The sequence below is a fragment of the Fundulus heteroclitus genome, chromosome 23 (genome assembly GCF_011125445.2).
Source record: "Fundulus heteroclitus isolate FHET01 chromosome 23, MU-UCD_Fhet_4.1, whole genome shotgun sequence".
In the NCBI taxonomy this organism is placed as follows: domain Eukaryota; kingdom Metazoa; phylum Chordata; class Actinopteri; order Cyprinodontiformes; family Fundulidae; genus Fundulus; species Fundulus heteroclitus.
The window spans coordinates 23,119,392-23,143,701 of NC_046383.1; the positions used below are offsets into that span (position 1 = coordinate 23,119,392).

General features: G+C 43.5%; 4 protein-coding genes across 14 annotated transcripts in view; 3 read left to right on the forward strand and 1 right to left on the reverse strand.

Annotated features, from left to right (window-relative positions):
- Positions 1-3,924, forward strand: part of LOC105917441 (ras-GEF domain-containing family member 1C) — a 33,642-nt gene extending 29,718 nt beyond the window's left edge. For both annotated transcript variants that reach the window (XM_012852283.3, XM_021310791.2), the window contains exons 10-14: positions 1-96; positions 203-298; positions 378-501; positions 1,070-1,142; positions 2,236-3,924. In XM_012852283.3, coding sequence (XP_012707737.2) covers positions 1-96; positions 203-298; positions 378-501; positions 1,070-1,142; positions 2,236-2,260 — 414 coding nt within the window. In that variant the 3' untranslated portion in view covers positions 2,261-3,924. The remainder of the gene's footprint in view (positions 97-202; positions 299-377; positions 502-1,069; positions 1,143-2,235) is intronic.
- Positions 3,925-4,897: 973 nt separating this feature from the next.
- On the reverse strand, positions 4,898-5,734 carry tmem126a (transmembrane protein 126A). Its single transcript, XM_012852397.3, has one exon. It carries the CDS (start codon positions 5,591-5,593, stop codon positions 4,985-4,987), a length of 609 nt encoding a protein of 202 aa, XP_012707851.2. The 5' UTR covers positions 5,594-5,734; the 3' UTR covers positions 4,898-4,984.
- A 3,929-nt stretch (positions 5,735-9,663) lies between these two features.
- clk4a (CDC-like kinase 4a) lies at positions 9,664-16,764 on the forward strand. The gene is made up of 13 exons (XM_012852092.3): positions 9,664-9,796; positions 10,810-10,967; positions 12,701-12,941; positions 13,538-13,640; positions 13,937-14,003; positions 14,087-14,203; positions 14,309-14,475; positions 14,558-14,652; positions 14,731-14,860; positions 14,951-15,033; positions 15,117-15,196; positions 15,696-15,786; positions 16,107-16,764. The coding sequence occupies exons 2-13, from the start codon at positions 10,810-10,812 to the stop codon at positions 16,317-16,319; spliced, it is 1,545 nt and encodes a 514-aa protein (XP_012707546.2). The 5' UTR covers positions 9,664-9,796; the 3' UTR covers positions 16,320-16,764.
- Positions 16,765-17,120: 356 nt separating this feature from the next.
- The window catches only part of si:dkeyp-44a8.4 (collagen alpha-1(XXIII) chain), a 190,461-nt gene continuing 183,271 nt past the window's right edge, over positions 17,121-24,310 (forward strand). For all 10 annotated transcript variants that reach the window (XM_036127478.1, XM_021310294.2, XM_021310331.2 and 7 more), the window contains exons 1-2: positions 17,121-17,741; positions 18,424-18,493. In XM_036127478.1, the coding sequence (XP_035983371.1) occupies positions 17,445-17,741; positions 18,424-18,493 (367 nt within the window). In that variant the 5' untranslated portion in view covers positions 17,121-17,444. The remainder of the gene's footprint in view (positions 17,742-18,423; positions 18,494-24,310) is intronic.

Below are 24,310 nucleotides of genomic sequence, written 5' to 3' on the forward strand. Positions count from 1 at the left end.
CACCAGATGGATCCAACAGGAAACTTTTACAACTACAGGACGGCCCTGAGGGGCGCCGCCCATCGCTCTCAGACTGCCAACAGTAACAGGGAAAGGGTGAGGCTTTGGCACGGCTGCTCATATTCAGGAAGCACACTCGCTTTGGATCATTGGATGTCGTTTTTTTAACCTTAATTAAGTCTCCTTCCTCCGTCTTCCTCAGATTGTGATTCCCTTCTTCAGCCTGCTGATTAAAGACATCTATTTCCTGAATGAAGGCTGCGCTAACCGCCTGCCCAACGGCCACGTCAACTTCGAGGTGGGCTTTTTTCCCCCAGCGCACCTTTTTCACTCGACTCCTTCCTCGTGATTTAATATTTTGGCTTGTTTCGGTTCAGAAATTTATGGAGCTGGCCCGACAAGTCGGGGAGTTCATGACGTGGAAACAGGTGGAGTGTCCATTCGAGGAGGACCGGGCCATCCTGCACTACCTCCACACCGCTCCCATCTTCAGCGAGGACGGTGAGAAGCACTTCCCCCAGGCTGGCAGACTGAGCTGTATTCTCAGTTTTATTTAAGCCTTTTGGGTGATAAATATAATGCTAAGAGTTCCTGAACGCTCTCAGAGACCCTGATTATTTATTGACTGACATTTGTTGTCTAACTAACACCCCGGATCTGTTTCTCTGCTAAATAGATGCTTAAACCTTTGTCAAGTACAGCCGTGACACAAAACATAAATATAGTGGTAACATCTTCAGCTAAACATTAGAACGATGAAAAACAATCTAAGAAGCAGAGGCTGGCTTCAATTAATGTCACCACTGACTTCATTGATTACTTTCTACTTTTCCCATATCATCAAATAATAAATATAGTGTGATTAGTATTTGGAGCTTAAAGTAAATATTAACACACTAACTCCCCAAACTTTATGCTTAAAGTTTGTGTGGATAAAGTATTGTTGTTTCTTTAGGCTGCAGCTTGCAAATGGGTTCTCTTAGGCATGTAGAGTTATTTTGTTGTGTTTTTTTTTTTTTTACTTAATAATCCTTTAAAAACGTCTCCTTCTCTTCTTACCCTTCCCCAGGACTCTACCTTGCATCGTATGAGAGTGAAAGTCCTGAGAACCAGGTGGAGAAGGACAGGTGGAAAGCACTCAGGTGGGAAACTGTTTAAGCAAACGTATGAAGCACCTTTCTGGTCCTACGGTGGTCGTGTGGTCTAAAGTGTTCCTCAGGGGCTGGTGTCCTGCAACCTTTAGATATGTCCCCATTCTAACACACACTTGAATAAAAGGGCTGGATTACCTCCTCAGCACGCATTCAAGTTCTGAGACGGGGGACTGGAAGACACCTGAGGTCTAAACTGGAGCAGGACTTCCCCTGCAGTGTCTAAACACTTTGGGTCTCATTTATGAAATTCTGGCAGAATCGGGTGCAGAGATAGTCCACGGGAGATTTTTGAGACGATGTGAAGCATTACGACCCTTGGATAAAAACAGCACGAATTTGTGATTCTGGAAACTTGAAAGAACCATCAAGTTTCGGTAGCTTTTTCCAACGAATTGACGATGTTGATTAAAAAAAAAGAGGTTTAGTGACACACTGAAGACATACTGTAAAGCCCAAAATTATTCGTACTCCAGGCAGGCTTAGTTGTAAAGTAAATCTTTAGTTATACCAACATGTTTCTACTAACTGTAAGTGATATTAGGCTTTAGAGTCACTCATAGTATTCGACCTTTCTTTGAATAATCCTTTATTTTGTTACTCGTCTTATTTGCAGACTTAGGCATGACTGAGGTTCATATCTCCGTACGTTCTGATTGCTATCATAAAATTTTGCACTGTTGAGCCTAGAAAACCTCATATTTCCTCACTAATATAAACTTGCCCCCACAATCTGAGAGCTGGTGGGAAATTCTAGTGCATCTTATGCTGACACTTGCAAATGACTTTGTACCCATTGTCCCACCTGTGATAAATTAGAGCAATCATAGTTGCTCTAATATATATATATGTATGTGTGTGTGTGTGTGTGTGTGTGTGTGTGTGTGTGTGTGTGTGTGTGTGTGTGTGTGTGTGTGTGTGTGTGTGTGTGTGTGTATATATATATATATATATATATATATATATATGTTTCCTTCCTTTATTCCCTTACCAAATCTCTGATTGGACTTTTTCATGTGCAAATCACCCAAAAAGAAGAAGAAAAAAAAACTTTTAGTTGTGTGATCTTCTTTTGTCTCATCAGGTCAAACGTTCTGGCGAAGACATGAAGCTGGGGTGGTATCTGACCCTCCCGGCCACCAAAAAGAGGGGAGATGTGTGCGTTCGCTTTGCACTAAACTGGACTGTGAAGGAACCTGAAGCTGGTACTTTTGGTGTTTTACTACAAAGAAACTGCATCAAGATCAAAAAGAAAAGAAACCTGGATGAACAGGATTCATCGACACAATGATAAAAAAAATTGTAAATGTTCAACAACAACAACAAAAAAAAGAAAAGAGAAGTGAAAAGTAAAGCTATGAGAACTGGAATAAACTTTCTCCTTTCGGATACGAGCGAGAAGCTGCGGTTTGTTGGAGAGGGACCCCGGCGTCTTCTTCCTCCTTCCCTTTACGTCTGTTTACTCTGTGGAGAAGTTTACTACTTTAGAGACCGCAATTACAGGGAAAAACCACTTTATAGTAATTCCTACTGATGCCATCTTGTGAACTTTTCTCCGCTCTCGTTTTTTTCCTGCCTCGGTTTTTTCTCCTTTTATTCAAAGCTTGTTTAAGTATTTAACTTTGAACTGTAAAGTACTGTAACAAAAAAAAGAAGAAGAAGAAGAAAAAAAACGTAAAGGGCGCTGGCTAGCCCTTTTCCACGCCTACAAATCCCAGCTGAGGTGAAGGTGAAACGACATCATGGCTGTACCCGCGGGAAGCAGTGTTTCGTGCGTTTATGTCCATTGCACTTGAATGACCGGAGACCATTTTTCATTGTATTTTTTTTTTATTTATTCATTTTATTTTAGGGAACAAACATGAAGGGGGGGGGACTTTTTAAAGTGTTTACTCTTTTTAAATGTGTTGTGCCATCAATACGGGCAGAAACCTGCTGTAATAGTGTAACTGCACGAGTTCTAGGTCAGCTGTAGGGACTGTGTACAGACGATAGCTAGGCTCTGGTCTTTCTGCTCCTCAGGAAGCTCTCTCTGACTGATGTTCAGTTGTCTCGTATATTTATTGGAGCTCTGTTCTGACACAGATGTAAAGTTTTTATCGTAACCTTTCCTTTACAGAATATGAAGTCTTGACGGCATGCTAGGTCAGGTGGTTTCAAAGGGGCATTACTGTATTATAAATAAAAAAAAGTACCTTACAGTGAAGACGCGCTGTTTAAACAGAAGGACAACAGGAGACACTGCTTATCATGGCCATTTCTTTGACTTGAAGTGTGTTTTTTTTTTTATTATTATTGTTTTGTGAAGTTGTCAGTGAATTTAGACATTTTTGCTGCGACTCCAGGAGTGGGTGCACTGTAATTACTGGCTTGATTGGGTTGGTTATTGATCGATGTCTTTAGGTCCTCCTGACTTGTTTGTCATCTCATTGTTTGCTTTTCCCGTAACCTTTTCCCCCCGACAGAAGAAAAGACACGGACGTGATGTCAAGCCGACCATCCGAGGGCATTTAAAGTGAAGCGTTTGGTGCCGTTAGACACGTATTCTAAATGACAATCACCTACAGTATCTGCCATCAGTTTTTTAATCTTTCTAAGTGTTATCAGACTGCCAAATCCATTCGCTTTTATTTGTTGCATAAATACTGTATGCGAGCGGTCAGAGGAGTTAGTCCTTCTTGGTGCAGGGGTGCCTTTGGCTTTGACATCAGTGCAGGATTTGTGACCCGTTTCAATGAAAAGCCTTTAATAAAAGTAAACCATGCCAACCCTTCCCTGTGTCTGACTAAGATGCACTTAGCTATAATTTTGTTCAGTCTCACAGTTTTAACAAAGATCAATTAGGAGGTGTAATTATTTCCCTATCCGCTGTGCAAAGGCAAAAAAAAAATGGACGTTTAGGGTGCCGGGACTCAACACTGAAGGAGCTGCAGAAGACTCTGGTTGGTGCTGGTTCCGACTCAATGTTCAGATCAACATTACATTCTCTGCCAGAATTAAATTTCAAAAGTAACTTCAAAATTCAAACATAAATAAACCTTCACTGTGTATTTGTCGGTCTTTTATCGCAAAACCTGCACATGCCACAGACAGTGAGGAGGTGGCTGGTTGGACGGATGGATGCAAAATTTTGAAAATGGTACAAGGAATAAAGTCAAGAAATCCAAACATTTCCCTCTTCCACTGTCGCTTCATGCATCCTCAGTATGAGGGATTGCTGCAAAGCCATCAACAATGCAGACGACTCTCCCTGTGGCTCCACGCTCTTTCAGGAGCGAACGCTGTTTGTCATGCCTTGATGCAATCTGCTGGGTTTCCTTAGATAGAAAACATTTTGACAAATCTGTCTGCATGATTTAATTGGATTTGACTTTACAAAGTGCCTTGAGATGAGATGTGTTGTGAATTGGAGCTATATAGATAAACCAAAAATGAATTATTTTCTTTTTTTTAACTATCCTGAAAAATCCATACTTTTCCTGACACCTCATGAACTCTGTTTTCAAAATTATCTCGTATTATATAATGCATAATGAATATCTGACATCTTGCTGAATTTTTTTTTAAGTATTTGTCAAATTTCACTGCAGAGCTTTGTGGAAAAAGCAGTAGCAGAATTTCGGGTCAGTGTTCAAAGCCTTTTTCCTGCGACTGAATCCTGGGCAAGATGCCTCCAGACTCGTGTGTTCAAATATGCTCATTTCAGCTTTATGACTAAACAATGAGTAATGAACGATAACAACATATGAGTTCACGTTTCTTTTTATTTCCTGGGACACAACCAGAGGTAAAGCAGATTTCCAGCAGTATAAAACAACATCGGTACAGTTCAGTCAGTCGTGCATTTCCTCACCCTGGCCGAAGGTTATGTGGGCCAGGGTGGTGTAACTCTGGAAGTGCCTGGATCCCAGGTAGGTGCCGAAGAAAGCCTGCAGCAGAAGAACTGCCCTCATCTTGTTGAAGACGGGCCTGCCGATGTCCACGCAGTACCGCAGCATGGCGCCTTTCTCTGGCAGCGGAGCCGTGCCGTATCTGGACGCCAGGCCTAGATTCAGCGGCAGAGCCAGCAGGATCGGGTAGAGGGCACCGCCGACCACCCCGACCAGCGCGCCCCTGAGCAGGGAGCAGCTGGGGCAGTTGAGGTCCCCGGCCAGCAGCGGCTGGGACACCGCGACGTGGTACAGGGAGGCGGTGGCGAGGAAGGGCAGCACGGCCATGGGCAGGCTGGAGGCGAAGCGCGCCGCTCGGACGTTCAGAGCCCTCCGGTACAGGCTGTTGGCGATCAGCCCCCCCAGCCCGGCGTTTCCTCCCAGATACAGGGGTCCGTAGGAGAAGAGCTTCTGATCAATGTCAGGCAGCTTCTCGAAGTTCTTCATCAACATCTCAGCGATCTCTGTCCTGGAGAGCCCGGCTCCGTTCTTCTGCTCGGCGTTTTCAGACATCCTCTCGGTTAAAGCCCGCAAGAAAACCCCCAATAATAACAGAAAGTCTACTAGAAAAACGCGGTTGAATGGATGTCAGGGCAAAAGACAGGGCGCAGACATTTTGTTCCCATAATTCCCTGCTCTGACAACGTGGGTTTTGTTACCCTGCGCGTAGCCTGCCAGGCTGGTTTTTACGTTGCGTTCAATGACATCATATACATACAAACAATGTTTAGATTTAACAAATTGATCCTTATATTCATAACACATACACACACACACACACACATATATATATATATATATATATATATATATATATATATATATATATATATATAGAGAGAGAGAGAGAGAGAGAGAGAGAGAGAGAGAGAGAGAGAGAGAGAGAGAGAGAGAGAGAGAGATAGATAGATAGATAGATAGATAAATAGATATACACACACATACATATATACACTGTACACATGCATATATATATACACACACACACATACACGCGCACACACACACACACACACATATATACATACATATATATATATATATATATATATATATATATATATATATATATATATATATATATATATATATATAAAAATTACACAGCTATTTATTTGGCTTATTTATAATACTTGAAAATCTATATATATACACATGTCTAAATAAAATAGTCTGTACTGTGTGCAAGCTAAAAACCTTGAAAAAGAATGATCTTGCACAGCTTTTTTCTAGTTTTGCCACTCTGCAGCTTTAGTGTGTCCAGTTTGGCAACATGGTGCAGCCTTAGTTTATAGAAGGCAGATACAAGTAGTGAAATCAGCCCGAATACATTTCCACGCAGCAGCACAGGAATGAGGCATCTTCTCTGATCCACGTTCACCACAACAGAACTTAACTTTTTTTCTGCCACATACAATATGGCGGTGACGCTGACGTGCGAACCTGCGCCCAACGATGCGTCTACGTATATGATGTCTATGGTTGCGTTCCATTTGCCTCTGAAATCGAAAGTGGTAACTAGGAAGTGGGTAAACCCGCGTAAAAAGCATCCCAATTAACACTGTCGGATTCCAAAATAAACACAATAAAACAAAAGCTTTGGATTCCAATATGGCGACAAGCAGGAAAGCTGATGTTTTGCTCATAGTACCTCTTATAAATGTCCTTTAAAGTTAACCCAACTCCCTTTTTAAATAACTGCGCAGGCGCAGGCGCATGCACCGTCCTACCTGCTCTTCCTCTTCTCAAGGGGATTGTGTGGAGAAATTTCCACAAATCCACTCTGGTCTTATGTCTTTCTACTGAGGCCTGCCTTATAAACTTGTATGTGGTTTTGCTTCTTTCGACTGTCCGCTATGTTGAAAGTCTACAGCAGCGGAGCTACAATGAATGGCTAACACTGAAGCTAACCGGATAAACAAACATTAGAAGGGTGCATGCACAGCCAGCACACGAAAACTAACAAAGAACAAGCACGTTACGTTACGTGAGTGCATCAGAATGATTGGCATGGACAACCAATAACTAAGGTGATACCCTGGAACTTGAGGGGCAGAGGGGAATGATAGCAAGAACAAAACTCTGACAAAACTCTTCGGACTCAACGTCAGGGATTAGTTAAAGCTTTTACAGGCCTGCAGCTCCCATGGAAATCGATTTTTATACCTCCTTTTCTGAATATATAATGTCTCTCAAATTATGTCTCTCAACTACTTTCAGGATGGAAGGACAATTTTACCCAGTATAACAAAAGGTGTTTCTGAATAGAATTACCGACTATAGCTTTGACTGCAACACGTTTTACTTGTTTTTACCCCATTCTCACCTCATATTTTCATTTTCTGAGGCAAAAAGAATGCAACATCAGCCTTGAAATATTTCTCCGGCTTTCCGAGGGGAAAGTCTGATTATAGCAGCTGTTTCAGTTGATTTTTCTGATCAGAAGCTGGGATTTCAGAGTTCTGCCTGCAAGTGGAATGCAACATTACAATGAACCTGGTCCTACAAAGTTACATTTACTGATGATTAATGAGTGTGTAACATGGCTGTGGAAAAGAAAATTAGAGATTAGTTTATCTCTGTTAATATCGTGTCATAGTTTTTACAATCCTCTTTCATAACATAACACGAGTAGAATGATGACGATATAACTAGCAACTTTGATCATTCAAAAAACGAGTGGATGAACAAGTTTAAATATAGTGCAGACTGACACATTGTCTAAGTAGGTTCCACACATGCTCAAAAGTATACACATAACCTCATTAGTATCTTGTTCAATTTATTTCAGAATGTTGAATATCAACCACTACATCAGACATCAACAACCAATCTGGCACAAATCTGGCTAGAATTTGTGTGCCATTCCTCTTATGAAACATGGAAATTCCTGTTTAAATGCATTGCTTTCCTCCTGCTGACTGTTTTTAAGCATAGCAGATCATTTTTTAATAGGATTAAAGTTCAGGGGTTATTTCAGAAGCATGGTGTTAATCTGCTTTACCTCTTCTAAAACCAGTTTTGATGTGTGCTTGGAATATTTGTCTTTTTGCAACACCCTGTTGTGTCAACATTTTTAATGTCTAGTGATTGAATGGAAGTGAAATTCTGTGATCCGTTTTGTGCATCGCACCAGTACCAGAGGCAGAAGAACAACCCTTAACATGATGTTCCCACTACTATGTTGATAATTGGTACAATGTTCTAACTTAGGTTTGAGAGACTCATCTATTGTGCTCTAAACCACTGAAGCCAAACAACCACTTGACTTGTCCATGCCTCCACCCTCAAACTTACAGCAAATCCAACAGGAACACAATTTTTTAAACAAAATTCAAAGTTGCCCTTTTAAAGATTTTTTTTTTCAGTTGTTTTTTTCTTGTCACAGTTAAATGTTCCAGATCATCCATCAAATATTAAGATGAGACAAAGATAACCTGGGACAACCTTGTGATGGTTCAGGTCATGGTGCCATCATGCTTAAGTAAAAAATTGTGGTGTTGGGCCCGATACCAGTGTCAAGTACTCATACTCATATTTGTAAACGCAACAAACAAAACAGGGGGAAAAATGCAAGGGATCAAATACTTTTTATACAGCATTGTAAACCTAAAGACTGATGTTTTCACGATGTGACTAGAAGAAATACTGGCTTTGAGTTCCCTGAATTCAAAATATTCCAAGCATATAACAGGGAGAAAATTCCCAAAGCTTAGTTATAATTCTTATGATGTGACCTTCTATTAGCTGGTGACAGGAAGGTTTTCTAATGTTTTCACAACACACCACTGAATGAAAACTCTGGGGCTGCAGGATGGAAGAGTTGTTAGTGCTTTTGTCCTTCGGCAAGAAGGTTCAAATCCCAGCCTGGAGAGTTTCTGCACTGACTTTGCAAGTTCTCTTGTTGTATGCATGGAATTTCTCTGGAAACTTTGACCTCCTCCCTCAGTCCAAAAACACACATGTTAGGCAACATTACCTGACTAAACTGGTCCTATGCATTAGGGCGTGGGTGCATGATTGCTTTTCCTGTCTCTGTGCTACCCTGTCGAAGGTTGCTACTAGCACTCGCTGTGGCCCTACAGGATAAGAGGAGGTAGAGAAACCATGGATATATATATTACTTTGAATTATGAATGACAAACTTTGATGATCCTGACATTGTGAACATAAAATAATATGCCTCTGATTCTTTACACAATGACCTTATTTTTTCTAATTAACTGTTTAAGCAATTATAATATGTAAGAAAAAGGTTCTAGTATGAACTCTTGGCAAAAAAGCTGCCTTCTGTTGAACACAAAATAGAAAAGAATATAAAAAGCAAGCACAAAAACTTTTCTCAAACTACTGAATGTGCCTGTTCAAGAATGGTTGCTTAGGGGTGAGATTATTAAATTAAATTACTTTTAATTTGTTGTTTTTTTTCTGTCTGTATTCTCCTTTGCTTTAATATATTTTCATGAAGCTCGCTTACTGTTATGTCAGTGAGGTTTTACTTACAGGTTCCGGACACCAACTCCCATAAGACACTGCGGTGGGCGGTCGTCAATGTGTGCTGCGTCATGACATTTCCTAAAGAAAGTTCCATCAGCTTCTACAGAAAGTCGCCATCTTAGAGGACGAACAGTCGCAGACGGTTTTTCACTGTCTTTGATCGTAATCGTCAACCAACCGATAAATACCTTCATTCGAACCTCAAAACGCCAAATAAAGGTAACATTTTTCTCCATGCACGGCAGCTAGATGCAATTTATTAGATATTGAAAGTCAAGTTTCGACCGTTTGGATTTTCTGAAATTCGACGCCGCGCCAACATGTCAGGCGCTCCGTGGTTACATAACCGTTGTTTGTTACGTTTATTTATTTTGTTTAAACATTGTTTTACGATTCCGAAATGGTTGTGCGACCCAAAGTGAACACAGACGTTCACACTTTGGAGGATGAAAGCATTATTTCGGCGTTTTCTGTCGTGTGATCGTCGACGGCTTCAACAAAAGGCTGCGTAGGCCTTCGTCTCTCGGTTGCTTTGTCAATTTGATAATATGGGAGGAAAATGCGAAACGTCCCATCAGTCGATAGCCGATGTTTAGTCGTACTTTTGTCGAAACCTAACAAGAATGCACGTTTGGTTTTCAGCATATAAACGTTCTTGGGCATTATAAACGATATTTGGAAATCGGGTTGGTAGAAACTGGCCTCACCGAGGCCTTCGTATTTTACCGTAGCAGTTAAAAGCAATGTCATAAATATTTTCTACTTTTTTTTAATCTTTCGGGGTGTTTTTTTTTTCTTTTCGCTTTTTTTTAGATTCGTTTTTGGCTAATTTAAACTACCGTTTACTGATTATCTAAATATAAACCTGCTGGATCCTGCTTCTCTGCACGCCAGCGTTCATTGCAGTTTTTGACGCTTCATCGTCGGCGCAAAGCTGCGGATCCCGCAATGAAGAAAAGCGAAAAAAGTGTATTTGTATAAACGTGGCTGATAGAATTTGCATAAATGTGTTTTTTAGATTCCTGCTCCCCCTCCCGTCGTTGTGCGTAAGATATAGTTGTTTGTTATGGGTGGGGCACCCCCCCTCCCCCATATTCGTCTTTTTTGGCTTTACCGTTCTAGTTAAAGCTTCTGATGCTAAATATCGACGAATTTTACACGCACAGGGGATTCGTGAAGCCCGTTTTATCTAATTTCGCTAATCTTTTTTTTTTTTTTTCATGTTTCCCCAGATGCGCCACTCCAAGCGAATGCGCTCCCCGGGCCTCTGGCTGGACGAGTACGGCTGGGAAGAAAGAATGGAGTGCCGCAAACGCAGGAGACGAGACTCTCATAGCAGCGAAAGAGAAAATGGAGCCAGAAGAACTCCTCATTACAAGACGTATGATGGGTAAATATCACGTGATCTCGTGTGATTAAGGTCTTCTTTGAGTCAGTTACAGCGTCAATAAACTTCTTTTAGTTTACTAAAAGAAATCAGACCGGCATTGTGATGCGTTATTTTGCAAAAACAAAGTAAGCTATCCTAGAGTTAAGACTTCGAGGACTGGTTTCCTGTCTGACTGGCCTACCTGTTCCACAGTAAAGTTGCTAATGCGAAGGTAAAACAGTTCTTTGCATGAACACCTGGGGGCAGTGTCGACCTTATAAAACGGGATAGGAACCCTGTAAATCACATCTGTGGAGCTGCCCTAATGTTGCCCTGTAGATGACAGGCTGGTTAGCGGGTTATTCAGACCGATTTATAGTTTTAAAGTAACAGAGAGCTCATGAATCCAGCTCCTTATCCTAAACTGGCCGTGCTTTGTTTTGGGGATTCAGCTTCATTGCAAAGCACAACATGTGCCACCAGAGGTCAGTAACTTCTGCCTGATTACCTTCACTCCCAATCCTACACACTGAGTGTGTCTAAACAGGCTTCTAGCAGGCAGGTGTAGAAAATTAGTTTTTATTTTCAAATGATCCAAAGTCAATGGTTTTGGTCTAAACAAGCAATCCTGCACTTCATTGAACAACGTTGTTGTTACCTGGTCAGTAATCGTGCCTAAAAGTTAATTACAAATGGTAGCTTTCTGTGGCCTGTTGTTTTTTTTGCTCTTGCTTGACTTAAATTTTCAGGATACTCCTTCCACGTGAAATGTTTAGCCTACTTCCACTAAAAGGTGCAGTGGAAACGCACCTTTAGTCTAGAAAATATGAATTCATGCACTCAACATGTTGCTAGTTTTGGGCCCTTATTTTGTTTACGTGTGTATTTCATTTGTGGCCTTTGGCTTTCAGACTAGCAGAGTAACCGGGTGCTATCTATGGACTGAGTAACTCTTTAGGTGGTTTTTCCTGCAGTAATGCTAATCTTTTTGTAGACGTGCGCGGTGGTTCATGCAGTGCATCCGATGTTTCCAGATCCGCTCTAATTTTAATTCTGTAGAGAGGCAGACTTCTTGCTGGCAGACAGCTGATACCATCTGGCTGCTAAGCCGCTGAGGCTTTCTTGGTCTTTTTAAGGTGTGAACATGGCATGCAGCATTAAGTTTGCACCAAGTGATTGGAAACGCTTGATGACGTCCTAGAATAATTTAGGTTTAAAGACTGAAGCTTGATGTCAGAAAGGTGGGCTGTATTTGCTATTGTGCTACTTGATCAGAAGTTTTTATATTGACAGATAACGGGGTCACCTCAGTGTTGCCCTCCTTGAGTATCAGGATAAATCCCAGATTATATTTCGCACCATCAACTTTCAATGCCTGACACTTTAACTGTGCCAGTGTGTTTCAGGAATCCGCATATTATATTTGCCCAAACGGGTGCCGTTACATATTGGCCTTAGAACTCACCAGAAGACTATTTCTGCCGTGTTAATCTGTTTATAAACTGGATGTTGGAACCGCAGCCACTTATTGAATTAGGTTCAGGCTAGTTGTCTGCTGTAAATCAGCAGGTTGCTGTTGGCAAATGTTACATAAAGGTCCGGGGATAGAGTGTCGGGCAGAGGGCTGGCCGTTAGCACCATCGCATCCAGTCGTGATTTTAGTGCTTGCTCTGTGAAGAACCTGAGTTGTCGCTCACTTGTGACTTGCCTTTTCAAGTGCTTTTTACTCATTTTCACCATTTGTTTGCTAACAGGCATTACCTGGAGGCCCGCAGTCTGAACCAGAGGCTGGATTCTCAGGAGCAGTACGCCTGTGAACGCAGTGTAGACGTGGCCTGCAATGATGACAGCTGTGAAGACGCTTACAAGGACAGAGATTTGGACTGGCACCACTACAGCAAGTCCTCTGGGCGTAGTGGTCGCAGCAGGCGAAGCAGTCGCAGGCACAAAGAGAGAAGACACCGACGCAGTCACTCTCGGCACAGGTCCTCATCGGTACGGAAAGCTCCTTCTCGTCTCTTCCTCCTTCCTCTATCTCCTTATTGAAAGGCTGAATATCATGGCTCTTAAGCTGATCTACAATGCCCATCTGTCTTTCTTTATCTGTCGTATTCTTCAGTTTAGCATGATTTGCATAGATGACAAGTAAAGTACTTTGGTCTTCAGGACATGTTTTTGTGTTTTTAGAAAAAGAAAGTGGCCCTTGTGGTCAGTCACGGGACATGAATGTATAGAAGTTTAAACTGTGACAGATAGCAAAAGAACGTAATGTGTGATAACTGTAATCTATCAAGTTGAAGTGTTTATGTACTTATGAGAAAACGTCTCATCTGAAAATCTTGTTGCCATGTTGTTTTTCTTCTGTAACACACACCATGTGGTGGCCGCCGCCCATTTTCTCTGACGGGGGCTGAATTTGAATTTGCTGCTCCGCCCATGCGCCTGGTGGTGTTACTGAACGGCCTGAATCTGTCCGCCCCTTCACCTCCCCCCTTGGCCTGGTTGAATGAATGACGGTGTCGCGTTGTGGTGGCCTGGTGCTGGCTGATGGGTTATTGGTGTGATGGCGGATGGCGGCGGTTCCGGTGCAGAGGAGGAGCCATCGCCGCAGGAGCAGGAAAAGATCCAGGAGTGTTGAGGATGATGACGAGGGTCACCTCATCTATCACAATGGAGACATGCTGAAAGCGAGATGTATTAAAATATACACTTTTTTTTTCTACTGTTGTTCACACTTTGTCTCTCTCACTCTGGTTGTCTGGAGATTTTCAAACTTTAGTTTAGAGACAGATATTTGTCCCAGTAGAGTTAAATTAAATGTGAAAATGTTTCATTGCTTTTTTTTTTATAATTAACTTTTTAAAACAAGTTGTTTGCCAGATTTCAGAAACTTGTTTTTGTAGCTAGACTAGCACTGTAATATAAGAGGCCCTGGCTGTCTTCACTCCTTCAGTGCTGCTCGTCTAATTTCACTTCTGTATTTCCCGTAGATGAGATTTTGTGTACTCTAGGAGAGGGGGCCTTTGGGAAGGTCGTCGAGTGCATTGATCATGAAAAGTGAGTCGCAACGCCCTTTTATCGAGAATGCCCCCCTTTTTTGCCAAAACCTGTTCACTCCTAAAGTTGTCTGTCGCTTGCAGTGATGGGGCTCGAGTGGCTCTGAAGATCATTAAAAATATTGATCGCTACAGAGAAGCAGCTCTGTCAGAAGTAGAGGTGCTTAAACACCTGAACACCATCGACGCTGACAGACGATAGTAAGTAGAGCGCCACCTCTGGTTGATTGTTGCAGCGCCGCGGTACAACGTTGACAAAGTAAACCGTTTACTTCTCTAACTAGATCTTTCTGTTCCCCCCCAAAGTTCTTGTGTCCACATGCTGGACTGGTTCGACTATCACGGACACGTTTGCATCTCCTTCGAGCTGCTTGGCCTCAGCACATACGACTTCTTGAAGGAGAATAATTTCCAGCCGTTTCCTGTTAAACAGATCAGACACATGGCTTACCAGATCATCCGAGCTGTGAAATGTAAGTACCGCCTGTTGTCTGCTCGCACGCCATGCCGTTGTTTTAAAATGATTAAAAACCGTCGTCTTTCTTGTCCTTTCAGTTCTGCATAAGCACAAACTGACTCACACAGACCTGAAGCCTGAAAACATCTTATTAATAGATTCCGACTACGACATGGAGTACAACCGTGCGAAGGTAAGTTGACAACGGTCGAGTCTAATGATGGCCGACCTGAAGGTCTAGACGGTGATTGACTCTGTGGTTTCACCTCAGAGACGAGACGAGCGCACACTGAAGAACCCAGACGTGAAAATTGTAGACTTCGGCAACGCCACCTATGATCATGAGCACCACACCTCCGTAGTTTCAACTCGCCACTATCGTGCCCCGGAGGTGATTTTAGGTGAGTTGTTTTCATCACTAAAACCTCGCACAGGAAGTTTAGAGCGATCGTCGCCTGGTTTCTTTACTCGGTTTGCCACGTGTCTTTCAGACTTGGGCTGGGACCATTCCTGTGACGTCTGGAGCATCGGCTGCATCCTCATCGAGTATTATCTCGGAACAACCCTCTTCCAGGTAGGTGGCAGCAGAGAGCAGCAAATCAATCGCCTCCGCCAGCCGTTACAATGCTTCACCCTGTTGATGTTCTTCCTGTTTAGACGCATGACAGCAAGGAGCATCTTGCTATGATGGAGAGAGTCCTGGGCCCCATCCCTACACACCTTCTGGAGAAAACAAAGTGAGCATTTATAGGTCCAGCCATAAATATTTACATTATGCACTCGTTCATTTGATTAAACCTACTTTATATTTCTGCAGTCTGTGTAATGATCAAAGATACTGCTGAAAATGTTGACGACAGCAGCAGATGATTATTCTGACAAAGGGTCGCTAAAATATTCTTACCCAAAAGGAGAAATTGCAGAATGTGAATCAGTGTCGTTGGGAACAGACTTATTAAATATTCACCTATCACATGTGGATCGTAACAGTCAAAGGAAAATTGAAATGTGAGATGGATCTTTTTTCCTGACAGTGTTGGGTTTCTTTAAAGCTTAAAGCAGTTATAAGCAGGGCACATGTGCTTTTGAAATGAAGTTTATTTTCATTCCAGCAAGATTCGGTGTCTATATCTTCTCAGACACATTGTGAAACAAGAGTATAAACTTGGGTCTCGCTGGAAGTCTCCCAGGGTAGCAGCATTAGGATGTTTACGTTTGTCTAAATGTGTCTTCTAGGAAACGGCGGTACGTCCACCGAAACAAGCTGGACTGGGATGTTCACAGCTCCTCTGGGAGATACGTCAAGAAGCACTGCAAACCCCTCAAGGTACAGGACCCGGGAGGGAAATGTCTTAGTGGAATCAAACCTGAAACAAAAGCAACGGCGTGCTTTTATCAGGGCAGAAATTCAGCATTCCTGAAGTATTGGTGACGGCTCAGGAAAAGCAGCATGATTGTTGCTCCAAAGTATTAGGTCAACTTTCTCTGCTGGGATTGGTTTAAATAGTTCTCTAGATGTATATATTTGTTCCCTCGTGGTATTTAAAAAAAAAAAAAAAAAAACAAAAGTAAATGTAGATCAGACAGATTTTAGTTTGTGCTGGAGGCCTGGTCTGTACTCACCTTCCACCCTCCCCTCCCAAACAGCATTACATTGTGTCCAGAAGCGAGGACCACCGGCTGCTTTTTGACCTGATAGAGAAGATGATGGAGTACGACCCAGCCAAGCGCCTCAGCCTGGAGCAGGCCCTGAGACATCCCTTCTTCGACTGCTACTACAAGAGCAGCAGCAACAGGAAGAGCAGCAGCAGAGGCAGCAGCGCCAGAAGCTCCAGCAGCAGCAGCGGCGGCAGCAAATGAGGCTGAAGCTGTGCCCATGTCAACATACCTGTTACCATGGCGCTATCAGCCTCTGCATCCCGACTCTCCAGGAGAGATGTACTCTTGACTGTATCAGTCACTGGCCCGCTTTGCTGAGTCCTGTTCATTAAACTGCTGTTTAGTTTCCTTCTCTTGCTGTTTTGGTGTCAATCTCAGCAACCGATGTCTGATTTATTTAAGTTGTACCGTCTAAACATTAGTGAAACCTTTTTAAAATGATCTTTTCTGTCTGATGTGGGTAAACAACGCTTCTTAATTCTTGCTCACCAGTGCTCTCTTTAGGATTGCTGATGCATAAAAATTAAAAAGGTGTGTGGGGGGAGGGGTGAACCTTGTATATAGTCTTCGAATGCTTTTTTTTCATTGACTGGTTATGTATTTGTAGCGCTGAGTCTCAATAAACGTGACCGGATGAAAACTAAAACCTGACTAAGCGTTTTTATGGCGTGCTGTACCTCTAGTTGGCCACATGATGGCAGCATGGAGTTTGTTTAGATCAAAGCTGTGAACAGATTTAGCACAACTTTTTTTTTTTTTTTTTTTTATTAGATATTTTAGGTTTTCTAATAAAAGTTTGTGTGTGTGTTGGGGGGGGGGGGGGCGACATCTATGAATATTTTAATTTTGACAGCGAGGGGATCCATAGTTCTTAGTACAGATCTGGTTAATGGTGTGATTGAAGGAGAAATGCGGCGGGGATCCTGTTCTCCGGGTCATTCTCACACCCACTTGTCAATCTGACGCCTCCCACGTGGTCAGGCAGGGCGGCGCAGCAGCCGCGCAACTTTCAGAAAGGGAAAACAACTGATCCAATCGTATCCGCGCAGAAAGCTCCGACGTGAGTCCTCCTCTGGTTGGTCTCCAGATCTCTCCCATCCACCCCCGTGGTTCAAACCCTGCGCGCACGGAGGCTGCCTCTTGGTTCAGGACTAATTTAGGACTGCGCTTTGAAGCGGGAGCGCACTGTCGGTCACTGCGTTTAGGAGCGCTGCCTACTTCACCGAACTTCATTACAACTTTTTGACGGGGGGGCGCATCAGGGAGAAGAAGGGATTTGGGTTGTTTCTGGTCACCCGGCTGGGAGTTTTGAAGCAGGATCGCAGCATGGAGACAAAAGTCAGCGGGTGTAACGGGGAAAGCAAGCCGGCGTGTCAGTGCGCCAACAAGTCCGGGGTCCAGCGGTGGCTGCCGAGCTTTCCCATGGCTCTCTGCCTGCTCCTGTCTCTGAGCTCCATCGCCGTGTGCCTTCTGATGGGCGTCAGGACTCACCAGCTGGAGCACCGGCTGCACATGGAGATGGACAAGGCGTCCGTCCTCCAGGCTCCGCGGAGGTCTTTCAAAGACGAGGATGGGACCCTCGTTTCAGAGCTTAGCGTCCCGGTGGGAAAGCTGGTGGAGGAGGTACATTATCTAAAATCAGTCATTAGTAAATATATGTCTGGTGGTTGTGAATGTCTGTTCTAATGTGCGCATTATTTGCGCTCCAAGGCTTTGAAGGAGTGAGTAACTACTGCCTGGGCGCAAAACCAATTATAGATGCTCCAGTCAGTCAGTCATAGATGAGAATAGTGCAATTTTATCTTGATCTGCTCTGAGGATCTGGAGGTCAACTGCTGACAAATCGGGGCTTCTCCCTACTGTCTATTAAATCACCAAACCAAAGAACCTCCACCTTTTTTTTTTTAGCTATGTAAACTCATCAGTCACCAGCAACTTCTTGGATCCTTTATGAGTAAAGGAGGTTGGGGACATTGTGCTTTTCTGCATAAATGAGTAGATCCTGTAAATCCGTTAAAAGAAATTGCTGCTTTTATCAAAAGTAGTTTTAAAACAAAAAGATCGTAACTGGCAGATCGGACCGCCAAGAAAGCCAGAAATCGGTATCGACCAGGAAATTGCTGATTGGTGCATCTATACAAGCATCAGCCTCTGTCCTCTGCACTGAAAATAGATAAGAGCTATATGTTAAGTCCAGGGGGCTATAGGGTCATGCAAAAAGAAGTTCAGCTGTTTGATAAATAGTGTTTCTTACTCTTTTATTCCCTCGTCTTCACACTGGAATTTCCTCTTTGTGTGTTTGCAGAAAGTGGCAGCTCTGATTCCAAAATTGCGGACTGCTAGGGATGTTGGCCAAGAGTGCTCCTGTCCTCCAGGTACCCGTCTGTTGTTTTTTTCTTTCTCCCCCTCCATTTCATTCTTGTTATAGCCATCATTCCCAAAACACAGAACATACACTGAAAGTTTAAAGTTAGTGCTTAAACTTCATTTCAAAGTTTGCAAATCTGCTCCTGAGGAGGAAGATTTGTGCAGTTTGAGTAGTTTTTCTTTGCAAAGGACCAAATTATGACTAAGAACATCATCGGCATTTAGGACACCCAGCCCGACCCCTCCAGACCTGTGTCGGTGGCCAGTTGTGTGCCAGGGCCGGCTCTGCGAAGCTTTTGGTGTTTATTACGGGGGTCTGTTGTAGTCCCCCCCCCCCCCGGTGGAGAACGGTGTGTGTTCCACATCATGTTACACGCACACAGTGGCCTGTGATGCCTGTGGTTTTGGGAAAGATGCTATCTGTCCCGTTTGGGGTTAAGTTGCTGGTTCGGTGTGACGTAGGTGCAGAGAGGTGCCCACACACACACACACACACACACACACACACACACACACACACACACACACACACACACACACACACACACACACACGTTGCTGAGGCCCCGGGCTCCTGTTTGAGTGACCCGCGGACCAGCCGTGTATTTGAAAGTCGACATGTTTTACTTGACCTGTTGGGAGGGGAAGCCGTATAGGCCAAAATCCCTGGGCTTGCAGCACCAGGATGTGTGCGTGTGCTTTATTGGAGCTGACGTTCACACGTCCCGGTTATTTAGGGCTTTGTTTATGGTAGGGGTTACATCATTTATAATCGATGTGTTTTAATTTAAGAATGCTACAACAGGTACAATCACATTATTTCTGAAAGAAAAAAATCAAAAAAGTCCCCAGAGCAGGGAGCTTCCACCACCATGCTTCACCTTGCGGATGGTGCGTTCAGGGTGTTGTGCAGTGTTAGCTCTCTTGCTATGTTTGCTGTGTCCACTATAGTGTTGAGGATGACTTTTTACCGTACTTTTTTTAGAGTTTGTTTTCATGAGTTATTTTCCACAATGCTGGTTTCCCAAAGCATGCCACACTTTTCAGATTATATGTACAAAGAAAAATGCATTAAATAGACTACTTTGTGTTGGTCTATCACATAAACCCTCAATAAAACACCCTGGCATTGGTGTTTGCAATGTGATTGAATGTTTTCACCCATGAAAACAGTTTTTTTTTTTTCAGGAGTTGTAGTGAAACACTCTGTGACTGGGTTGAGCCCATGTTGTCCCATTAATTCAATTGAAGTTGCTACTGAACATCAATCTATGTGCTATTTTCATATTTCCCAGAGCTGTTTGGCGTTTAAACCCAATCCCTTATTGCAACTTATCACTACCACGAGTCTTTGTAAAGTTCGCTCCTCTCAGTTTCTGGTCTGGTGATGCGGTTTCTGCTTTTGGTCATGCGGTAAAACAGAGGACTATGCTGTTTATTTCGGCTTTTGATGCAACTGTCCGCTTGTGAACATTTTTTTGTTTTTGCCCTGTGCAGTTAGATTGCTCAATACATGCTTGGTACCATCTCTGCTCTAAAGGTATTTGTTTCCAGTTGGGGGGGAGGGGGATTAAAAGAGGTGACACTCTCCAAGCTTGTGTGTGCGTGATACGTCTGTTGTGCAATAATATCCAGGTATCACAATGTGCCTTGGCTACATGTCCGCATCCCATCTGCATGCTTGTGAGAAAGTTTACAGTTCATATCACGGAGGCACGTGGGTGCTTATAGCGGCGCACACCAGAGCCCTGGACCCCCTCGGCCTTTGAGGGGGGCCCGACAGAAGCCCCTCTCCCAACACGACTCCGTAAGACGAGACCCTCCTCTCCCTTTAGCGCCGGCTCCCAGCATCTGAAACCCGAGCTTTTCCCACCTCCGGTATCACAGGCCGAGGTATTTCTGCCCGTCTGTGTGAGCGAGGGCCGCGCTGTCACACATCATGAGTGGCATTTGGCCTGTTGAAGTCAGGCCCCCCCACACACACATCGGGGCGCTCGGCTTTCGACGTGCAACGGGGAGCCGTGCGCCAACAGGGGGCAGCATTTCTGCGGCTGATCTGGGAGACGACGAGGTTCTAAACCTCCAGTGAAAAGAAAACTTTAAAAGTTAAACTTCTTGGCCGAGGTTAGCGGAAACAGGGTCCTTAGATCGACCGTTTTGATGTGAGGAACTTTTTCAGCCCTCGTTGTCTTTCGCTTTGTGACACTTTTATGCTCACAGATACGAGATGGCCAACAGCTGCTAAGTCTCAGGCAGAGCTGTCACTGAGAACAACTCTGCTTACAGGCTTCAGGTGTTTGTAGTTAGCACCCAGCCGCTCTCTCTCTCTCTCTCTCTCTCTCTCTCTCTCTCTCTCTCTGGCTGGCTGGCTGGCTCGCACACACTACACACGGCCCGCCTCCCGTACAGAGTCTTCATTACTTGCACTGGGACACCTCTCTGGTGCCTGCAGTAATTAGAGCCATGTGGAGGCTGTTTGTGCCCTGTGTAGAACAGGGTGTATTGTCATGTTTCTCCAGCTTGCATTTAGAAGCCGTTTAACAAGTCTGAGACCAGAGAGAGAGAGAGGGGGAGTAAAGTAAAGTGCCCTCCGTTTACAGCCTCAGCATCGTGAGGACCTTCACCTTGGTTGCCTTTTGTGTCTGTTTGGACAGTTGCTGGTGTACAAAAGGGTTTGAGGTCGGGCCTGTGCGCGTTTTAGATGGCTTTTCATCAGATATGGGGTCATTTGGACACCGACAGGAGACACGCTCCCATGTTAGAGGGGTAAACCAACACAAAGTAGCGCATAATTTTTAATCAGATGGACACAAAGATGCCAGTTTATTCATTTTTTATTAAGTAAAAGGATTAAAGGTGTGGCATGTATTTGTATTCAACCCCTTCACTCTGATACGCTCCTAAATGCCTTTCATTCATGCGCTTTTACAAATCTGGCACACCTGAAAAGAAAGGGGAAAGTTCCCTTTTTATTGGAGAGACCTACAATTTGGCCCGCATCCTCCAGGGCGGCATCTTGTTTTTTTTTTGTTTTGTTTTTAGAGCCGTAGTAAATCAGACAGGAAGCTCGCAGCTACCTAACGGGCCCACAAGCCTATCGCCGCAGGAAAGGGTGCACGGCGCATACTAGAACCATTAATGACCGCTCTAAAACAATAACGGCAGGAAATTAGTTTCCCCAAGCGGCCTGGCTGGGATTTATTTCACTGAGGCCTGCAGCAAGGTCAAAAACGCCAGACCAGAGCACACACACAACCCAGCTCTGCGTGTGAGAACTTCACCTGCGCGGTTTGTCTCGATGTCCGCAGGCCCGTTTTTTTTTTTTTTTTTTTAAGCGAGCGCCTCGGAAACGACAGGCTGCACATACACGATGTATGAGGTCGATTATGAAGAAGGAAAAACCAGGTGGCTTTATTGCTTTATGCTGCCGGGTGGGGTGGGGTACTTTAAACTGGGAACCACCGAACTTTGTACCCTCCTGCTGCAAAAAGTCTAGCTTCTGTATATGAGAATACATAACCCTTCATTAGAGAATTAGGGTTTAGATATCCACGTTGGATTATCCCGCTTTAATAAGTTTCCTGATTAATTTGCTGTAACTTGATTGACATTGTCTGTGTGAAAGTAATCCGTTGGCTCCCTTCGTTCTGCTCTCTGTGTTTAATGGTAGCAGCTGAGATTCACAGCTGTTTGAACCTCATCTCCTCCGGTTACAGCCACCGCTCAGCTTCCACGTCTGCACATCTTCTTTCATTACGTCAAAAGGGGAATAAAAGGGACTGACTCCTCTTGATATCTTGTTCTTATTAGGAGGATTCTGGGAAGCTTAAGTGGGCTCAGTTTATTTGTTAGAGGGAAGGTGAAGACTGACTCCTGGATAGCTGGAAATATTTTAATTACAGATGGGTGCAAAATTTTTTTTTCCGCCTTGTTTTTTCTGAGCTTTGGATCTGGACTAAAGATGTTTTTCTGGGTAAATGAGTTCCACCAGTTTGTTGTAAATCCATTAATTGTTTATTGACTGTGGGACAGAAAACAATTTTTATATCACCTTGGCTTCCTGGCCTAGTGGGCTTGGATGTATAGATTGGAGCCTTATGTAGGCATCAAGGGTAGTTAAAGTTCATCTAACAGGCCTGATATATTGCTTGCATGCACAATTTGCACAAAGGCATTTGAAATATAACATCCTGCTGATTATTGCATCCAACCACACCTTTATAAATGTGCAAATAATGATATTGCGATGAGGATTGGGATTCAATATATCTTACAGTTCTGCTTGGCTCATGTGAAATTCTTATACCATGATAATCCACTTCACACACACACACACACACACACACACACACACACACACACACACACACACACACACACACACACACACACACACACACACGCACGCACGCACACACACACCTCTAGACAAAGTAGATGAACCTCACTCTGGCCTATTTAGAAAACAAATAACAAGGGGGATGATGGCGATGACTGTAGAAAGGTTTTATTTAATTATCGTACCTTTATTTAGAAGATCCCTACTTTTAGACTCATCTCACATAAAGTTTCCTAAAGTCATCCACTATTTTGGGTTAGTTCCTTTTGTGAAATCTCACTTTTTGACCTTGCTTCATGTCCAGCATGACATGCTGGATTGCCTTGGGGCGATCTCTTGCAATTGGAATCAAATACTTACTTACATCAGCAGGACTCGGTACTTGACGGCATGCTGAGGAGATCATTTGACTGCGGTGCGTTGGACCGGGGATGCATTTAAAATTTGAAGGGGGAAAAAAATGCATCCTAAGGAGCTTTAGATCCCTTAGGTAACGGATAAAAAGTCCCCAGTTTTATGTTAAACTTTCTAAAAACCAAGGCTTTTGCAACGTGACACTGCAGCATCCCTGGCCAAGACAGCATTGCTACAATCTGCCATTGTTAAATTTCTTGATGTACAGCGGGACTACATTCTGGAGAAATGGTCAAACCTGTACATGTTTTCTGTCAAATCAAGCTGCAACTCTTCCCATCATGAATTATATGTTTTATGCGATGTGTTCCTTCATGTTGTCCATGTTCATCTCCAACAAATTCCCTTAAAAAACAACAAAAAAAACGTATTTTACACAGAAGCGTCTCCATGTGAGCTCATTTGAGCTGCGAGTGTGTGCGTAAAGCCTCTCTTGAGGACCGGTTCCCCCAAATGATGCACATCAGCCGCTCGCCCAGATATCCCTCGTGGGCCCCTCCCCCCTCTGTCTCTCATCAGCTTCCTTATTAAAGTTAGCTTTGTGAAACCGCAATGTTTAACAGCAGCACCGACATTCTTCCTTTCGAAAAATAAACAGCTGGACACAGGCCGGCCAGTCAGCAGCCCACGGAGGCCCAGAAAGGCCTCGGGAGCTCAAAGATGAGAAAAGGACTGTGTGCCATGCGCCGAAATGCAACAGATGCAGAACATAACTGAACAGCCACAAGGTACCGCTCAAAAAGGCAAACTCATCCCGTAATTGTAGTTTTGACTCAGAGTAAACAATGCTGGATGCAATTATTAGCTACACCTCATCATATAAGCTGTCAGAGATTATCCAAGCCATTATAAGCCGGATATTATGTTGAGCTGGTAATAACAGGTATTGTGGTGTTTAAAAAAAAAAAAAAAAAAAAGGACTTTGTATCCATATGTTCATACTTAAGAATCTAACTGCTGGCAGCCTGCGAGTGGAAATGGTCTCTTCCAAACAGAGCCACAGCTCTTGAGCAACAGCTATTCCAGGGCATGTTTATGTTTATGTCATTGTCTTTCCCAGGAAGGCCAGAGA

Coding starts and splice junctions, on each gene's coding strand:
- clk4a (XM_012852092.3), top strand. CDS start 10,810: ATGCGCCACTCCAAGCGAATGCGCTCCCCGGGCCTCTGGCTGGACGAG. Junction 15,197..15,695: donor CACCTTCTGGAGAAAACAAA/GTGAGCATTTAT, acceptor TGTGTCTTCTAG/GAAACGGCGGTACGTCCACC. Junction 15,787..16,106: donor AGCACTGCAAACCCCTCAAG/GTACAGGACCCG, acceptor CCTCCCAAACAG/CATTACATTGTGTCCAGAAG.
- tmem126a (XM_012852397.3), bottom strand. CDS start 5,593: ATGTCTGAAAACGCCGAGCAGAAGAACGGAGCCGGGCTCTCCAGGACA.